At 34.6% G+C, this 19,100-nt stretch overlaps 1 protein-coding gene across 2 annotated transcripts in view; it reads left to right on the plus strand.

Annotated features, from left to right (window-relative positions):
- Nucleotides 1-19,100, plus strand: part of LOC143223451 (DNA-binding protein RFX2-like) — an 84,542-nt gene that overhangs the window by 25,969 nt on the left and 39,473 nt on the right. For both annotated transcript variants that reach the window (XM_076451451.1, XM_076451452.1), the window contains exons 3-7: nt 2,094-2,237; nt 9,624-9,849; nt 10,381-10,501; nt 10,960-11,062; nt 11,824-11,970. In XM_076451451.1, the coding sequence (XP_076307566.1) occupies nt 2,112-2,237; nt 9,624-9,849; nt 10,381-10,501; nt 10,960-11,062; nt 11,824-11,970 (723 nt within the window). In that variant the 5' untranslated portion in view covers nt 2,094-2,111. The remainder of the gene's footprint in view (nt 1-2,093; nt 2,238-9,623; nt 9,850-10,380; nt 10,502-10,959; nt 11,063-11,823; nt 11,971-19,100) is intronic.

A 19,100-nucleotide genomic window follows, 5' to 3' on the forward strand; every position in this document is an offset into this window, starting at 1 on the left:
GCAAGAATTAATTTAATAACAATATTATAGGGTTTGTTGTTGTTTGACTTCACATTGGGGCCCGGCATGGCCGAGCGTGTTAAGGCGTGCGACTCGTAATCTGACAGTCGCGGGTTCGCGTCCCCGTCGTGCTATGGGGGCGTTATAATGTGATGGTCAATCCCACTATTCGTTGGTAAAAGAGTAGCCCAAGAGTTGACGGTGGGTGGTGATAACTAGCTGCCTTCCCTTTAGTCTTACACTACTAAATTCGGGACGGCTAGCACAGATAGCCCTCGAGTAGCTTTGTGCGAAATTCAAAAATAAACAAACAAACTTCACGTTGGCATTGCACAGGGCTTTGGATTTTGAAGCAGGCGTGCTGTGTTCGAATTCGTGTATTACCACAAAATATATTTTTTCACTTTAAGCTGTGAGTGCGTTATAAGGGTGACAGTCAATTACTTAGCATGTATGGTGGATAGTAGGATGCTATTGAATGGCTGCCTTTCGTCTAATACATAGACGGAAATTAGGGACAGCAGCAGCTTTGTCATGAATACAAAATACTTTTGGTTCATTTATTGTGAACAAAAATGCTGTATATTTTGGTTAAGATTCTTTACAAATGTGTGACATTCAAGTCCAACTAAATGAGAATTAAATTATTGGTGAAAATGATAGTTTTATAGCAATGAAACAATAAAATCAGACATCTTTTTTTTTTGGTACTTCCATTCTCAATGAACATTTATGTTCAAAGCGGTCATGTAATAATATCTCAAAGTTGAGGTACAGCTGTCCCTAATTTAGAAAAGAAGTAGGGACAAACGAGTCTACCACTTATTAGAGTAGACTAATATTGGTCTACCAATATTAGTAGCTGGTAGCAAATTTATTGCTATGGCTATAAAGTTTCCCCAGTTCCAGATGTGCAGCATGTTCAATGGTAAATCATATCTTGAACTTTATATTTGTTGACAAACATCCCAGTACGCACAGCAGTATGTCTGAGGACATACCCATTTGTGTAACTTTGTGCTTAACTTCAAACATAGAATTGAAACATGATGAAACCACAGGAATAAATTTGGATAAAATAAATTCATACAGATTACCAAAAACTGTTTTCTAAGCATAGATACTTGTATCAACAAAATAGGTTATTCAACAGTGTTCGTAGAATGTAATTATAATTTTTTTATATATATTAAGGTATTTTAATATGTAAGGCTAGAAACTTAGTAAATAATGTACGTTTCATTGTCGTATTATAATAGGAAAAATAAAGAATATTGAAATAAATAAATTAACTTTGCCCCTTCATTTTCGGATACACTTAGGTACTTTGATTTTAGAATTATAGCACAAAGCTATAATAAAAGCCATCTGCGCAAAGCTAATAGTTTGACCGACAACACCTACCACCAACTCACGTACTGCACGTGACTTTTTGACTGTCATTCTGATAAGACACAAACCTAAAGTACGAATCGCACTGTTTGCACCTGAACCATGTACTCTCGGATTAAATATAAATATAAATGCTGAGATTTCGAGCTAAAATTTTATTTTGTGCGTGATTTAATGAAATTTCTTTCCGCAAAACAATGACATATATTTTAAATTTTTAATGTTTCCAAGGAACAAGTTACGACTCATCACAAAAGTAGCTCTGCATTTTACTATGGAAATAAAATCTTATTCATAGTCGTATATGAACAATAAGTATATTTAATGTTTAGACAGTACACTTTCCGATTTGAAATATGTTCACGTAAATTAATAAAAAAGCTAAAAAATAACACTACGAAAGAAAATCAGTTGTATTTGCTGTTGTTTGCAAACCCATTTTATCTTTTGTGTATCCATGCGTAGCTGGAAAACGTGTTTCTATAGCAACGCAATGTATTCAAACTTGTTCATCCCGCGTTGTTTGCATTACACTCCTTAGGTTTTTTAACTGTCAAAGTTGAATAGTTCACGTTACTTGCACAGTTATCAATGGGTATATGTTCTGTAAATTTTTAGTACTAATACTTGGATGGCTAAGCTACGGTCAACAGTAGCGCTGTTTAAACATCTTATTCATGAAAGTATGTTCGCCCTAACAGCGTTTGGCAGTCGTCGTCATGACAACGCAGAGTTTTATAGCAGATATGCAAGTCATAAGCACTAGTCGGATGGAAAATAATGCACCAACAAGTCAACACCAGTCCCGTTCATCCAGCCAGGTGGCCCAGTCAAGTCAGGCTCAGGTAAGATGTACAGTGTTTTATATCGTTTTCATGTGTTAAAAATAGATGTTTAACAACACAGTCGCATTTTTAACTGAAAAATAAATTTCAATTCATATATATATATATATATATATACATTATGAAATGTACACGTAATGCATCTGTATAAATATAATAGTACTATTTGTTGTCTGTCCTTGTAACTACTTCTTAGGGTATGGACGGATTTTTACAAAAATTAGTATGCAGGCTGATTAGGCCCATGCGATAGTATATACAAATTTTCAGTTTTGCATTTTGCAGTTTTTATAGGCGTTTTTGCGTTTTTTTACCTCTACTTCACATCCTGTGGATGGATCTTTACCAAATTTGATATACAGGTTCATTCGGTCCATGGGGAGATACAAATTTTCAGTTTTGCGTTTTTGCCACTACTTTCCCCCCTGTTGATGAATCTTCACGAAATTTGGCAAGCAGGTTTGTTGGGTCCGCATGGCGATACATAGAAATATGTGGTTTCATATTGTAGGTTTTGCAGTTTTTATGAGAGTTTTTATGGTTTCATATAAAGGAAGCAACTTTTCATGTCGTAATATAACCTTTCAGTAAATCATGAATTTACATAACTTCCGTTCAGGGTACAGGTACCTCAGTTTGTAAGAAATATCAAAGTGGATTTATTTCACAGCATTAATGTATATTTGTAGATGGATCTTCAGTCCTGTTATGGACACACACGTCTTACGGTGTTTGCTTTTTCTTTTATAAGTAAAAGTTAAGCACCAAAACACAAAAATAGATATATTTCAGCTGGAACTGTTTGTTATCATTATCAAAACGATCGTACTTTGCGTGGTTTGTTCTTAAGTGGAAGTGCGGTACAGTAGCACGTTTATCTATTTGTTGGATACGTCATACTAAAATAATTTTGAAGCCTCACCACATCGACACAGTACACACTGTCACGTCTGGTCATACTCTCTCTGGCGATTGTGTATCTTGATCATAGCCTTGTAGCCTAGTTTCTTTTATCAAAAACCTCTTCCGTAAGGGGGCCCAACATGGCCAGGTGGTTAAGGCACTCGATTCGTAATCCGAGGGTCGCGGGTTCGAATCAATGTCACACCAAACATGTTCGCCCTTTTGGCCGTTGGGGCAATATAGTGTGACGGCCAATCCAATTATTTGTTGATAAAAGAATAGCCTACGAGTTGGCGGTGGGTGGTGATGACTAGCTGCCTTCCCGATAGTCTTACACTGCTAAATTTCGTATAGCTTTGCCCGAAAAATCAAACAACTCAAACCGCCGTAAGGATGTCATGATCAAAGTACTCCTGTGTTTCCTGCTACTTTATACAATCTAGTGTCGAAGGACGATGGTTTTTTCATGAACCGTCTCGACAGTCCAATCGCATAGAAATCCACATGTGCTAAATCCAGCAACTTTACCAATATGTGTGCATATTGAATAACATTACTGTCCGTAAGTTTTTCATCTGCTTGAGATATCTGAAAATTGAATGGAAATGTTGAGAAAACGATTTCTGTATATGTGATTTTTTGTTGTTCTTTCGAGTTCGAGATTACCCTTGATTATATTGTGCATTGTTGACTGAAATTCGTCGATTTCTTTTTCCATTACCTTTGTGAGTGTGGATTTTCACCTGTTACAAGATGCTACGTTATGCTTATTGCAGTTGGGGGTACGAATTTTTGCAGTTCCATTTCTGGAAGTTCCTAGTGCCCCAGATTTATCCATATATCCTCGTTTTTCGCATATCATTAAATGAAAGGATAACCCCACATTGGAAATTTTAATTTCTGGTCTAAACACATCTTTATAATCTGAATGTGTGAGGATACTTCGGTTTGGAAAGAACTTTTACATGTCTTTTCCAAACGAGACTGATTTTTTGGAGGTATCACACTACCTACAAAACACCAAGTCATGTCACAATGTGATTCTTATATATGTCGCTTCACTGCCTTTATATTAACTGTGGCCCAGCATGGCCAGGTGGTTAAGATACTCGAGTCGTAATCTGAGGGTCACGGGTTCAAATCCCCGTCACACCAAACATGCTCGCCCTTTCAGCCGTGGGGGCATTATAAAGTGATGGTCAATCCCACTATTCGTTGGTAAAAGAATAACCCAAGAGTTGGCGTTGGGTGGTTATGACTAGCTGTCTTCTCTCTAGTTTTACACTACTAAATTAGGGACAGATAGCATAGATGACCCTCGAGTAGCTTTGCGCGAAATTCCAAACAAACTAATATCAGCTGTGGTTCTCAAGAGTCTAATTGATCTCAGTATTCAAAACTCTTCTAACATAATGTACTAAACCATGTGTGTATATTGGAAAAGTACATATTTTAAGTCAGAGGATGAGGAACCCACTTTTTTTTAAGTAAATATTTGGAAACGATTTGAATAGGTAATGAAAGAAATTTAATCTTGTTGAAAGTTGTAATTTACAATAGTTTCTTTCATTACCTATTCAAGTTGTCTTTAAACTTTTATAATAGTTTACTCGTATATAAATAGTTTTGCTAATAGTCATTTATCTGATGATTTCTCGACGTTTATAATTACATTTATTAATTTGTTACTACAAAACGAATTTGAATTAGACGTCCCACCGTGGGAGATCGGTAAGTTTACAGGTTTACGAAGTTTAAAATCAGGGGCTCCATTCCCCTTGGTAAACACAGCAAATAGCTCGATGTGGGTTTGCTATAAAAACAACAACAAACATACACATTAAAATTAAATAGACTAAACACGATCATATGTAATTAATGAATAAATGTTAAAGTAGTGCACTTATTCTTTATCTAAAGGGCTCGGCATGGTCAAGCGTGTTAAGGCGTTCGACGCGTAATCCGAGGGTCGCGGGTTCGAATGCCGGTCACACCAAACATGCTCGCCCTTTCAGCCGTGGGGGCGTTATAATGTGACGATCAATCCCACTATTCGTTGGTAAAAGAGTAGCCCAAGAGTTGGCGGTGGGTGGTGATGACTAGATAAATTAGGGACGGCTAGAGCAGATAGCCCTCGAGTAGCTTTGCACGAAATTCAAAACAAACAAATCTTTATCTGAAAACAATGAAAAGTTTTTTTTTCAGGTGAATGTAAACAAATTAAAATATTTCACAGGTTTTTTATGCTCATTCATTGTAAAAGACAGGATAACTATAAATACAATCTCATACAGAAAAAAATCATATAAAAATTGCTTGCTATATGTGAAAAAAATGCACAAGAAACATTTTAAGAATTAGAAGTTTTATTGAGGAAAGTTTTGATATGGTATAGATTGTTTCTGAAAAGTATTGCACTACTTACGTTTCTTATGTGCTGCTCCCAATCTAATGGATTAACAGTGAGTTTGTTTGCATGTGTTTTACCGTAGAGCAACGTCACATAAGCTATCTGCTGTATCCACTGTGTGGAATCGAACCACGGATTTTAGCATTGTAAATCCATAAACTGACTGCTGTCCCACCGGCAGACCTCAGCGGCTTGTAGCCAGGTTTACAACGTTAAAACTTGGGTTTCCCTTTTATGGGAAGAGCACAGATAACCCATTGTATAGCTTTGCGCATAACAACAAACAATCGTTCTCTGTTAACTATACGAGATTGCTCAAATGAATAAAATTCGTGTCAGTGTTTAGGTTATTGAATGGCCAGTTAAGTCTGTCCAGAATTTATTGAGCACCTTCTCCGATAGTTTTGGAAATATCCCGTGCCATATTCGAATATCCCTGAATGAAACTTACGATTTTCAATGTGCCACTGGTGAAATCCCATTTCCCTGAGTTGTAAAATGTAATCAATTTTGAATACAGGATTTCTGTAGTTTTGAACTGACAACTGATCACGTCATTTCAATTGGGTTTTATACATTTTATAAATTTAATACTTATTAACCTATTTTAACAATAACTAGATATACTTATTGAACTCAACGCTAATTATATGAGCATGAGCTGCATGATGAAAGTCACTAGACGCTAGGAGGCGGGAACGAGACTCTTAAGGTAAAACATATGGAGGGTGAAAAAGGGTTAGTTGACCAATTCGGAAAGATAAGACGTAGCGACGAATAAGTGTGGAGTGTAGACGATAAAGTTAATAAAATTTATCAGTAAAAGAAAAGGTTTTATTGTTGTTGTTGTTTTTTAGAAACTGGTGATTAAAAGTACTAGGTGTAAAATGTTAGATAACATTGATATGTCTCGCATAATTGTGATAATGTTTACGTTCTTTAAAAAAAAAGTATTTAATTAGTTATTTATAACTTTAAACCTTGCTTTGTAATGTGCTGCGGACAAGTTAAGAAAATATTAAAATAATGTTTGCTTGTTAAGTATGAAGCTACTCAATAAACTATCTTTGCTCTGCCAACCACGAGTATCGAAACTTGATTTCTGGCTTTATAGGATCTCAGAATTACCACGGAGCCAGTGGAAGGTAGCTTGCTTTATCAAGCAAGAAATATATTGAGCTTGCAAAAAATATATATATACTGATGTAACTTTTGTGGTGAATTAACTTTCTATTTAATGTTTCTTTGTTTCATAACTACTTGATTGCTGTTTCTGGAAGAGTTGTCGCTTTTAATACCTAAGTTATTATTTCGTTGATGCATTTGCAGGTCAACGCCACGTGCACAAATCGCGGGGAAATTAATATCCTAGTTTGTTCCTATAGTAACATGGATTGATTGGTTACTCGCAGAGTCGAAAGTGGGTGGGCGCTGATTTTAACTTTATTTTGAAGGCGGGAGTGGAAAGTTGCTACTGGAAATACATGTAACTGTGATTATAAATGCACTTGCTGAATTAGCAAGCTTGACAGCAAATTAATGCATTGAGTTTCGTGGCGTAGCATTTACTAATAAAGCTTTTTCATGCAAGCCTGATTATTCGGTTATGAATTGTGGGCTTAACCATTATATTAATTGAATGGTTAACTTGGTGTATATGCAAAGTATTTTCATAGGCAGCCTCGCAAAATTTATTTCCTAAGCATAAGTTTACATTCCTACTTTTATACGTAAAAGAAAATAATTAAACTTCAGGAGAGGTTGTAAAATAATTCTACTCTTATTTAAATTCGTTTTTCAACACAAATCTACACAATAAGTTGTCTTTTCTGTGCTAACCACGGGTTTCGTATTACTGCTGCGGGAGGCTATTTCAGTGTGATGAATCATTAGCATTAGAGATTAGAAACGGAGATAAAATGGCGTGAACTTGATTATGTATTAAAGAGTGTATTTTTATATTATATTTACAGATTTTACAACTGAAACAATAAAGTTTATATTCTGCATACATTTTAGTAAATTAAAGTTAGCTCTAAATAATTTTCCAAAAATGTTATAAATAAAAAGTTTCCTTTAGGTTTTAATGTTTAAAGACACTAAATAACATCTTAATAATAATGAAACATAGTTAGAATCACATTTTATGGCATTTATTATTATACAGGCCTGCAACAGTTGTATTGGTTTGTTTTGAATTTTGCTCAAAGCTACAGGAGGGCTATCTGCGCTAGCTGTCCCAAATTTAGCAGTGTAAGACTAGAGGAAAGGCAACTAATCATCACCACTCACTGCTAACTCTTGGGAAACTCTTTTACCAATGAATAGTGGAATTGACTGCCACATTATAATGCCCCTATGGGTGAAAGGGTGAGCATGTTTGGTGTGATGGGGATTCGAACCTGCGACCCTCGGATTACGAGTTGAGTGCCTTAATCACGTGGCCATGCTAGGCATACTTTTATTACCTTGGAATTGTTACATGTTCTGTAGTAATTCCTGTACAATAAATCCAGAAATGATATCCATTTATCTCCATTATGTATAGAATTTTCACAAAACATATGTACTTTTACATAAGTGAATCATTTTTATTGAAATTTGGTCACTTTTTGTTTAATTTGAGGATCGCGGGTTCGCATCCCGTCACGCCAAACATGCTCACCCTTTCAGCCATGGGGGCATTATAATGTGACAGTCAATCCCACTATTCGTTGGTAAAAGAGTAGCCCAAGAGTTAGCAGTGGGTGGTGATGACTAGCTGCCTTCCCTCTAGTCTTACATTACTAAATTAGGGATGGCTGGCACAGATAGCCCTTGAGTAGCTTTGTGCGAAATTCAACAAACAAACAAACACATTTTGTTATGCTTAAAATGTTGACAATCACTAGCTGTAGATTTCTCTAGACCAGTTGTGACATGACAATATTATTGATCATTTTAGAATCCATGAGAGAGACACTGCCAGTATATAAATTATTAATATTAATTGTTAATCTATATGTATGGATGACATTTGTGTGTGTTAGCACCTTGACATTTTTTCTTTGCAATATTATTTATTTGTCACTATGATAACAAGAGTTTGTGTAATTGACCCAAACATATCCTGTTATAGTTGTGGAAAATATGTTGTAAATTTCATTTAAATTACTATTTTTCTTCCCAATTTAGAAAAAAATTCTCACATGATAGAAAAAAAAAAGAAATTTCAACTTTTTGTTTGTTTGGAATTAAGCACGAAGCTACACAATGGGCTATCTGTGCTCCGACCACCACGGGTATCAAAAAAACCCAGTTTCTAGTAGTGTGAGTCTACTGGCATATAACTGTGCCACTGAAGGGCATTACTTTTGAAAACTGCGTAGCTGAATTATAGAAAATGCATTATTAAAACCAAACCAACTTATGTAATGTTTAAATTTGCAGGCCTGTGTTGTTAATGCTATTTCAAGATTTTCAGACTGTAAGCCCTAGGTTTGAAACCACATTTAGCCTTCCCCTTTGTAAAAAAAATTACATCAGATATTTTTATAAAATAGTGAACAAGCTTTGTAAGATAATACAAAATCTCCATAACTTTCTATATTAAATTATAAGAAATGCCTATGAAAACACAGGTACACCAGGATTTTACCACAGGTGTAAACTGCTTTTTCTTATAATATAAAAGTGTCATTGATATATATATATGTGTGTGTGTGTGTGTGTTACATATTTAAGATTTTAAGATTTTATGACTTTAATCCTTAATATAATTTTAAAATAATGTAAGAGTAAAGTAACATTTTATTAGTCATTTGTAATGCCTCATGGTGACGGTTGTTGCATAATTTTGCTTTATTATAATTTTACATCTAAGCAAAACAAACTGGAATGATAACTTTAACATGGTAAAATTGAGGGTTCAATATGAATTTTCCTTAACTTTCATATTATTAAGCAAGTATAATGTTCAAAAGAACATGAGTCAATAAGATACCAATATTCTAAAGAGGATGTACTGCAGATATAAACTGAAAGATAAAAAATAAATTTATCGCACTTTTATGAAATATATAACTTACTCTCAGGTGTCTAGAACTCAGGCATCCAATCACTCAGGAACTCAGAAAGTGGTCTCAGTTGCTCAAGATCAACAGGAGCAGTCATCACAAGGTTCCAGAACCACTGTAACAGTAGCCGTGGTGGCTCCTTCCCATTCTCAGTCTCGGAACCAACAACTTCAGACACAGCAACAAAGTGTTGTGGTACAAGCAAGTTCTACTGGTGGAACTCGTCAGTTTATAGCTGTAGCTGGTGAGTCAAATATATTCTAATGTAAAGTATAGTGTAGTTTTAAAAAAATCTTGTACAATGCTAGCATAATTGAAGTATCCTGTTTTGTTTGTATGTGTGCCTTTGTTTAACATCATGGAAAAATTGTAGCAGGAAGAAGCCATTTGTTTTTATTCACTAAATATTTCTGTAAATCAAACGTTTATAATGTACATTATATCTGGAGTTTGGTAACTTTTATCTTTTATTTTGTTTTGTAACGTGGTTGTCCATTTCTGCATCAGTGCTTAGTAATTCACTAAGCAGGTCCAAACTTTTTAGATGTTCTTTGGATGAGGGTCAAATAAACCCCTAATAAGGAGGATATCCAATTGACTACCTAAGGCAGAGTGTCATAAAGAATTTTTGTTGTTTGCCTGTTATAAAGACTAATAATTATTAATTGTAATTTTTATTGAAGATTTTTAGTAACTCCTCTGTTAGAAATTATTAAATAATTATGATTGACGTCTTTAAGAAATTTATATCCTGTACATTATGGTTGTCATTAAGTTCCTCAACCAGATGGACAAGGACAAGGTACTGTGGCTCTTCAGGCTGCACAACCCACATATGTACAGTACGTAGATGATGGAAGTGATCCTGAAATGTTTGGAGGAACAAATGCTTCAATGTATGTACTTCCCACATATCACCTGCTATTTCATTGTTAAAATTATATTTTACAAACACAAACGTAATGTAGAGCAACCATTCTTACATTGTAGCAATTAAAAAGTTATTTTAGTGATCTTTGATAAGGAGCTTGATTCTTCTAGGAGGCATATATAATTTTACTGTGGTGTACCTTTTTGTTAATTCTGTTATTTATAGTAAATATAAGTGTATCTGAATATTTTTAGTGTGATCTTACATTTTTAACTATTTTTTGAGAATATTCTACTTTTTCATTATATTGTTTCCTGACTGTTCATAATGTTTAGTAGTTTCATGTTATAGTTTTCTAATATGATGACTTTGAAAACTTTCAGTGTTTCACACATCCTACTTCTAGAAATGTCAAATATATTAAATTAAGTTATTTATAAATATAATAATTCATTGTAGTCACTTTCTGGTTTTCTGTTTCAGAACAGGATATCCAGTGTACAGTGTCACAGATTCAGCAACTATGTACAGTCCAGCCACAGCAGCAGCCTATTATAGTACTGGAACTGCTGTCACTTATTCTCAGGTACTAATAATAAACAACAACAACAAAATCAATATATGTGCACATAGGTACCTCACATAGTTAAACCACTGGTGCTTCCTGAGGCTCGATGACCACTAATCTGTATGATGTGTCTTTATGTGTTGTCATATCTATCAATTACAACACAGTTAATGGACTTACCTTCAGTAATTAACTCTAACTGTGATGCCACTTGAAGTCAGTTGCTTTCTGCAGCTGGAGAAACTGTTTATAGGCAAAGCAAGAGATTATAAGATCATCTAGTAAAATGTTCATCCATTATTTTGGATACCTCAGTGATGATGTATTTCATGTTGTAACTTCTTTTTTTTTTAATAGGTTGAGTGAGTAAAAAATAACTCTTTATAGATATTTATTTTCTCTAATGTGAAAGGTTGATGTTATTTCTAAATGCAATATTTTTCAGCTAAGTTAAACATGAGTAACCAGTATTTAAATAATTAATTTTGGAAACTTATTAGTGGGACAAGCATGATATTATGTAAACTTATCTTTTACCAATTTATATAGATTTTTGAAAACAAAAATCTATCCTTCAACCCCCAAATAAGTTAAAAGCATGTTTACATTTCAAAACATACCATTAATTAATATTGTTGAAATTATGTTATTTTTAGTAAGATTTTAAAAATAATCTTGGCAAGGTGGATTTCTTAGTTATGAAAATGAAATAGATAAGCTGTCTATTTCAAATTGTCATTTAGTTAAAATTATCTCAAGTATACTGGCTGGTTGTGTAGGTTGGAAGCACAGTTAGTGCCAGTGCAGTTGGTATCCAAGGACAGCTATTGGCTCATCAAGCAGGTGGCGCCTACCTAGTCCAACATACTGCTATTGATAGTGATGGAAATCCTCTTGCTCATACCACACGTGCCTCCCCAGCCACAGTAAGTCTTAGAACCTTAGAGTTAGCTATAGATTTCAGCTTACCCCTTAATATAGATAAAAAGCAAGCCCCTCTGATTACGTTATCTTAGTATGAGTTTTTCAGCTTCACTGAAACTGAAGCATGGGGATTTTGAGCAGAAGACACAGAGACTGCAAGAATTAACTTTAAGGATGATAAAATGTTTTAAAGTGTTGAAAACATTCCAAAGCATGAAAGTTAAGAAAATGTAACAATAATGTATTTATCACGAGACAGTTTATAAATAATATATATTAAACTAAAACAGTTACAAGAAATTGAATAAATGCAACTTAAACTGTAATATCAGTGACCAGTTTTTATCAGTAAGTTCATGGGGAAATATTTCAATCGTCTGTTTCTTGTAAATTTAATTTCAATAACATATTATTAACGAATTTAAATTTTGACTACTTTTAAGTTAAATTTGTGTGCTATCAATACAGTAAGGAATCCACATTATACCAAGTATAATAAGTGTATTAAGAAGGTTGGGTGAATATGTGCTATTATTAAAATACATTCATTAATTAATGAAATATTTTACAAAGCTTTTAATGGTCAAAATACAATATCTACATGTATATAATTAAGTCTTGTTATTTGAAGTACCCTTGCGTTTTTGTACTGGCTTGAAATTATGTCAGTTGATAAACAACACAAGTCTTTGATTTATTGATTTTTTCTGTTCTTTTTCATGAGTTATGCCATTAAAAGGCTTTCTTTAAGAACAAATGAAACAGATCATTTATTCAATCTAAAACATACAATTATACATATAACATAGCTACAGTAATATCCATACTTACTAATACTAACTAGTGTTGTGCTAAGTATGTATCCATTATTCCATGTGCTAATTCTTGTGATAAGAGTAGTCTGAAATATATCATAAATTCAGTATGATATTTTTTTTTTCTGGTGGAAAAACCATGATTCCAATATCATACCTCCTCTCATGTAACAGTTTTTCTCAACTTGCACTGACCTCCATATGTGAAATTTTTCCTCACCACTATATTTGTATTCTCCCACCTACTCTCATGTGTTTTCACATGAGGCAACTGCATGATAGCATGCAAATGAGCATGTGACAACCTTCTACCAGTAGGAGCACCACCCAACTAATAGCACAGCTGACTTCCTTTATGCAGCTTAGCTGAACCTCATTTTGAGACTGATGCTCATGTTGTTTAGATGTGTTTTTCACTCACGTTTTAACCATGGAATTTCGATCAGTTGCTTGTTTCTTTGTAGAACATAGTTTGTTACACCTCAGTTCTCTAATTTCTCCTTTATACACATTCATATCACATGCCTTTAATAATTGTTTTAGCTGAAACTGTTGGAAATTTATTATTTCCACTCATAATTACCATATTTTTTGGTGTATAAGATGCACCCCTGTTTTCAAAGCTATCTTCTAGTATTGTTAGTACAATGTCTAATTTAAGTTAAACAAAAAGGTCTCCCTAACTGAACGCTGTTCCACAGTTGTTTCCCATAAAAAATGTGCTTCTTATACACTGAAAAATATGGTATAATAAATTGAGAGTGTTATGTTACTACTACTACTTCTGATCCTGCAGCAGGTACTCTTACTTCGTCTACAATGGCTTCAGGCCTGCAATTATCAGTGAAAATTTGGTAGGAGTTGGCTTTTATGCATGCTTCAGATTTGTCTGAAGTTTATTCTGTCATGCCTTGTTCATAGATGCCTGAACAAGAAAATGATGACTTCAACAGCTTTTTTCCTCTTCTTATCTTATATCACTTGGTCATTTTGGTTGTTTAGTTCCAATGGATGAGCCCAAGCCTCTTTCTCTTTTCCTGGAGTTCATCAGCCAGGTTTGTTATATTTTGTTCTTGTCTTTTATTTGTTTTTTTAGCTTTCCTTTTCTTTTAAGTGAGACACCTTCATTTCAATATTTTCTCCCACTCCTATCACCAGATATTCATGCCAGTAGATTTATGAACCAATTGTATTCTGGGGTTAGTATGCCTCAAACCCCACATAATATGGAAGCCCTAGCTTTGGCTCAGAGCAGATGAGTTCACAAAGGCAGAAGAGAATTTTAATTAGATCCCAATACTTCAGAACCTCAGTTCTCCTGTATCTGCTTCATCTTTCCTGTATTCATGTTTTGTGCAAGGCTATTCTTTTTTTCTCTGAGTGATTTTTGCCATGAAGATTTATGCCCTGATGTTTTCCACTCTGGCACAATTATTCTTGTTCTCATGTGGATTGCCTCTTATGTCTTGTCCGTGCTCTCTCTTTTGTTGTACGTCTCACACTGCTCCCTTTCATGGTTTTATTTCTTTATTCATTTGAGTCCTTGTCTTTCTCATGATATTTATCTTATTGCACTTATGAATTGGATTTGCTAGCTAATTTGTCTAATTTATTCTTCCCTTTATCCTGATGATTGTCATCCCTTCCAAGTCTACTCTCATCAAATCTATCATCTTACCATGACCCTGGCTTAACCAGTTCCATTGTCCTTTGGAAGATAAAGTTTCTTTTGGCACGTGGACTACTCCCTCTACGTTTATCTCACATTATCTGCATCATCTTACCATTTTTCTGCTCTACAGATTACTGTCTTCTTTCTGTCACCATTTTGAACTACACAGTTTCTTAGTGAGTAAGTAGGTGCTCTTTCTATACTATTCATTTTTACTGGAGCTTATCTCATATATACAGATCCTGCTCAGTGGCATGTGTCGTCTTATTAAGTGTACTTATTTTTAAATCTGCACTTTATGGCCATTCAGGTCAATAATGTCTACCATTGAGATGGTGTGTTCTGCAAGACCACTTATAGGTTTTCCTCATAATGTTTTGCATCATAATTGTGTTTACTTGAGACTCCTGGACTAACATGAGTAAAGCAGAAAGGGACTGCTGCACATCTCTGCTGCACCCTGGTTTAGCTGTATCAGGAACAGTCTGGTTTTCAGTATAAGGTTTCATGGTCATTCATTGCACTGTCTCCAGTGTTTTGTTCCTTTGAACTCACTAATGTATTTCTTCCCATTATTCCAGTGAAATATGAGAATCCTTACCACTCACTAGCTCCTAACTGCTGGAGTAGTGGACTATGAAGACTTCCTCATGATTGTTCTCAGGTCCACTCATTGTTCAGCTGGTGTGGTTTTCACATAAAAACTCCTCCTATCTTGGACCTGATGTTTTTTCCAGATTGCTATCTGATTATGGACTGGATGATTTCTGCTGGATGTTCATTGTTGGTTCAGGGAAGGGGGGGTAAAAGGGTTGTTTGGAGCTGTACCAGCTATATAAGTCCTCATATGTGAGTGACCCAAGTACCCTTCTTCTACCAAAGACTAGATGATTCATTCCCAGTTTTGCCTGGTTTTGGACTGGAGTTGAACTGCCACATTGTTGTCCACCTTTCTCCTGTCTGTTCTTGGATCATAAGATTTTTTTTCCTTCCAGTTCGCATGTCCGAGGTGAACTGTAGAGGACCCTCTTTCTACCAATGGTTGAGCATTCATATCAAAGCACAGTTGATATTGGTTATGGTAAAACTCCCCAATATGGTCTGTCCACCATACCCTAGCCACCATACACCAGTAGCCCCTTCATTTAATTATTGGGTTCCTCCTGTGATTTTTTCCCTTATTGCATCACTTCAATTTCATGGATCAGAAATGTTTCAGTTTTCCATATTATTTATTCATATACTCACATAGGCTTCCTCTGGGTGCTTTCTTAAGACGGCTTATCTTGATTATGTTACACCAGCTCCTTCACCAGGTCAGTGTAGGATCCTAGCTGTTATTTGAGAGGAGGTAAGAATCTATTGGAAAGTAAAAAGTGAAGCAAAAATAATGGTATAGTAAAATGATACAGAATGAATGTACACATTAGTACAATGCTTGTTTTGAACTCTTACATTGGATGTTGTATTTGAAGTGTACAACCAACTGTAAATGTTTTATAAAACAAAAGGTTTTTGAAAATTATTTATTTGTTAGCTTTTCAAGGAACAAAAAATTCAAGAGACAGAAGAGTGTATATATATATATTCTTTTATTGATTGTTTAGGCAGAGTATTCATGATGAAACTTTATACAGTGGACAGCAACTGCCTGTTGTGGAGACACAAGTGTAGAGGATGACATTTCGAAAATCTTCAGCCTTTTATCTTCAATTCAGTGTGTGTGTGTGTAGGTGCTGATGGTCTTTTATAGTGCCCTGATGGATTGTGGAGAGCATGTTGTGATTGGTTGATTTATCACTGTTTCTGATTGGAGGAGAGATTTCCTGTAGATTCAATCAATGGCAGCTGCAGGTTACTTACCTCTAATCCAGAATCTCTGTTAAGTGAAGATTTAATAGTGTTAATATAAAATGATTTTTTTATTTTTCTTGGCTACCAGAATTTGTCTATGTCAATGATTCTAGTTTTCTCCCAGTTTATTCTGTGTCCAGTTGATGTGGCATGCTCTTCAACGGCTGAATTTTGTGTTTTCATGAGTCTTGTACTATCTTTTATGTTCTTTTATTTGTGTTGCAAATTTTCTCAATTCCATAGACAAAAGAATCCACTTCACTGTGGAAATAGAGAAATAAAACAGTCTATCAGTTCTTGACATATTCATCAGCAAACAAGCAAGACAAATAACCACAACTGTATTCAGAAAATGGACAGATACCTACACTTCCAGTCCTAACATTCAATCTTGATAAAACATGGTATAATCCAATGCCTAAACAAGAGAGCAGAAAATATCTGTGATAAGACATCCATCGAAGCAGAATGCCTAAAGATCATAGAGAGATTTGAACAGAATGGTTACACCTCCTCCTTCATCAAAAACTCCTTGAAAAAAAACCACGGCAGAAAGAAAAGATCAGAAATTTACCATCAGTACCACCATTTATCTACCATACCTACAACATTTCAGTGAAAAACTCAAACACATAGCCAAAAAATTCAACATAGAAGTCTGGTGGAAATCCAACAATACCTTAAGGTCCATTCTGGTAAAAAACAAACAACGACCTACCAAAGAGAATCTCAAAAACGTCATCTATGAAATTTCATGTTCCTGCAATGATACATACATTGGAGAAATGGGAAGGAAACTCGTGACAAGAATAAAAGAACATAAAGGTAGTACAAGACTCATGAAAACACAAAATTCAGCTGTTGCAGAGCATGCCACATCAACTGGACACAGAATAAACTGTGAGAAAACTAGAATCATCAACACAGACAAATTCTGGAAGAGAAGAAAAATAAAAGAATAATTCTATATTAACACTGTTAGACCTTAACAGAGATTCCAGATTAGAGGTGAGTAACCTGTGGCTGCCATCGGTTGAATCTACAAGAAATCTCCAATCAGAAATAGTGATAATCCAACCAATCACAACATGCTCTCCACAATCCACCAGAACACTATAAAAAACCGTCAGCACCCACACACACACTGACATGAAGATGAAAGGTGGACGGCTTTTGAAATGTCGTCTTCTATACTTGTGTCTCCACAACAGGCAGTTGCCATCCATTCTACAAAGTTTCGTCAGTAATTGATTTTTTTAAAATTAGTGACAACTGACAGAGAACTTAAGCAAAACCTTTATACACAAGAAATAGAAATAGATTGAAGAATTATTTGGAAAATTCTAAATATTATTAGTGAGACTAGGAAATAAGCTATTCAGATTGCATTTTTAACTTCACTTTTGTTAGGTTCTGAAGGAGTTACTGTTGAAATATTGTAGTGGTGCTATTTTGTAACTAATCTTAGCCATTGGTTTCTAACTATATTTCAAACAAAATATATGTCTAGTATGGAGGCTTTTTAAAGTGAAAATCTTGCTTCTAGCAAAACAAACACTGTATGTATATTGATGTTCTTGTTACGTTGTTTCACAACAATTCTTTTGTATACCAGTGAATGGAATGAAAAATTACCAATAATTTCATTTATAGTATGAGAGTGTTCAAAAGTGAAAACACTTTTTTGTACAGACTTAAACATTTTTCTTTCTTCTGCTTATAAGACTAACAGTTTCTTGATGTTTGAATGTGAAAGGAGAAAGCTATAATTCTGTTTTGTATGGGTTTATGTTCCTTGGTGTCATGTATTGTTGATGTTTGTTCTTACTACTGGTCCACATTCTGGAGGACAACGGGGGCTATAAGGTGCAGGGGGAACTGTTAGAGGCAGAATCTCATCAGAACCTAAACACTTCTCCTTCCTCAGCTGTTTGCATTTCCCCAGTAACTGTAAGTACTTATTTTGTGGTGACTAGTCCTTTCTACTGAATTTCCTACTTCTTTATAACATTAAGTAAATGTTAAGTAATTGTAAAGCTATCATTAATAGCTCTGCTTTTATCTAATGTGCATAGATGAGGCCTAACAATAATATTGTGTATTGCTTTTTATGCTGTTCTTTAATATTCTAATCAACATAGAAACTTCCGCTAGGATATATCAGTGTAAAATGAAATAGTTATTTTAACATTAAACTTGTTTTGTATAAAAGATGTACGATTTATTTTCCTTTTAAACTTGTGTTATAATATTAGAAAAGATACTGCAGTTTGATGAGCAGTATAATTGACCATCATATATATAAACGTCCAACTATAAAAAGAATAAACAGTATTACAGTCACAATGGATGGAATGTTCTTTAATTAAAATAGTAGATTCATTTTAATTATACAAATATTTAGTGACTACTTCTCTGACAGAGTGAAAGATACTGGACACAAGGTGGCACATCACCATGATTTTTATTCACCAAAACACAAAGTATAAGTTAACAGACTTATTAAAATTTTTTGTGATGCATCTGTAATTGGAGAGAGAAAGAGAGATGGAGATCTTTATTTGTGGTGTTTCAGTAATTTCCTTTAAGTGCACTAATATTACAATTAAGAGTTTGAATGTAAGTAAAGTTTGATGACTGGAAAAAAACTGTATCTTAATCTGGAAAATATGTAACAGTTCTACACAGAACTGAGAGAACATGACATTATACAATTACACTTCTTCCTTCCATGTGCACACACCATCCACATGATTGAGACCAGATCATTCTCATTGTCCACATGGGATGT

The sequence above is a fragment of the Tachypleus tridentatus genome, chromosome 8, assembly GCF_004210375.1.
Source record: "Tachypleus tridentatus isolate NWPU-2018 chromosome 8, ASM421037v1, whole genome shotgun sequence".
Lineage (NCBI taxonomy): Eukaryota > Metazoa > Arthropoda > Merostomata > Xiphosura > Limulidae > Tachypleus > Tachypleus tridentatus.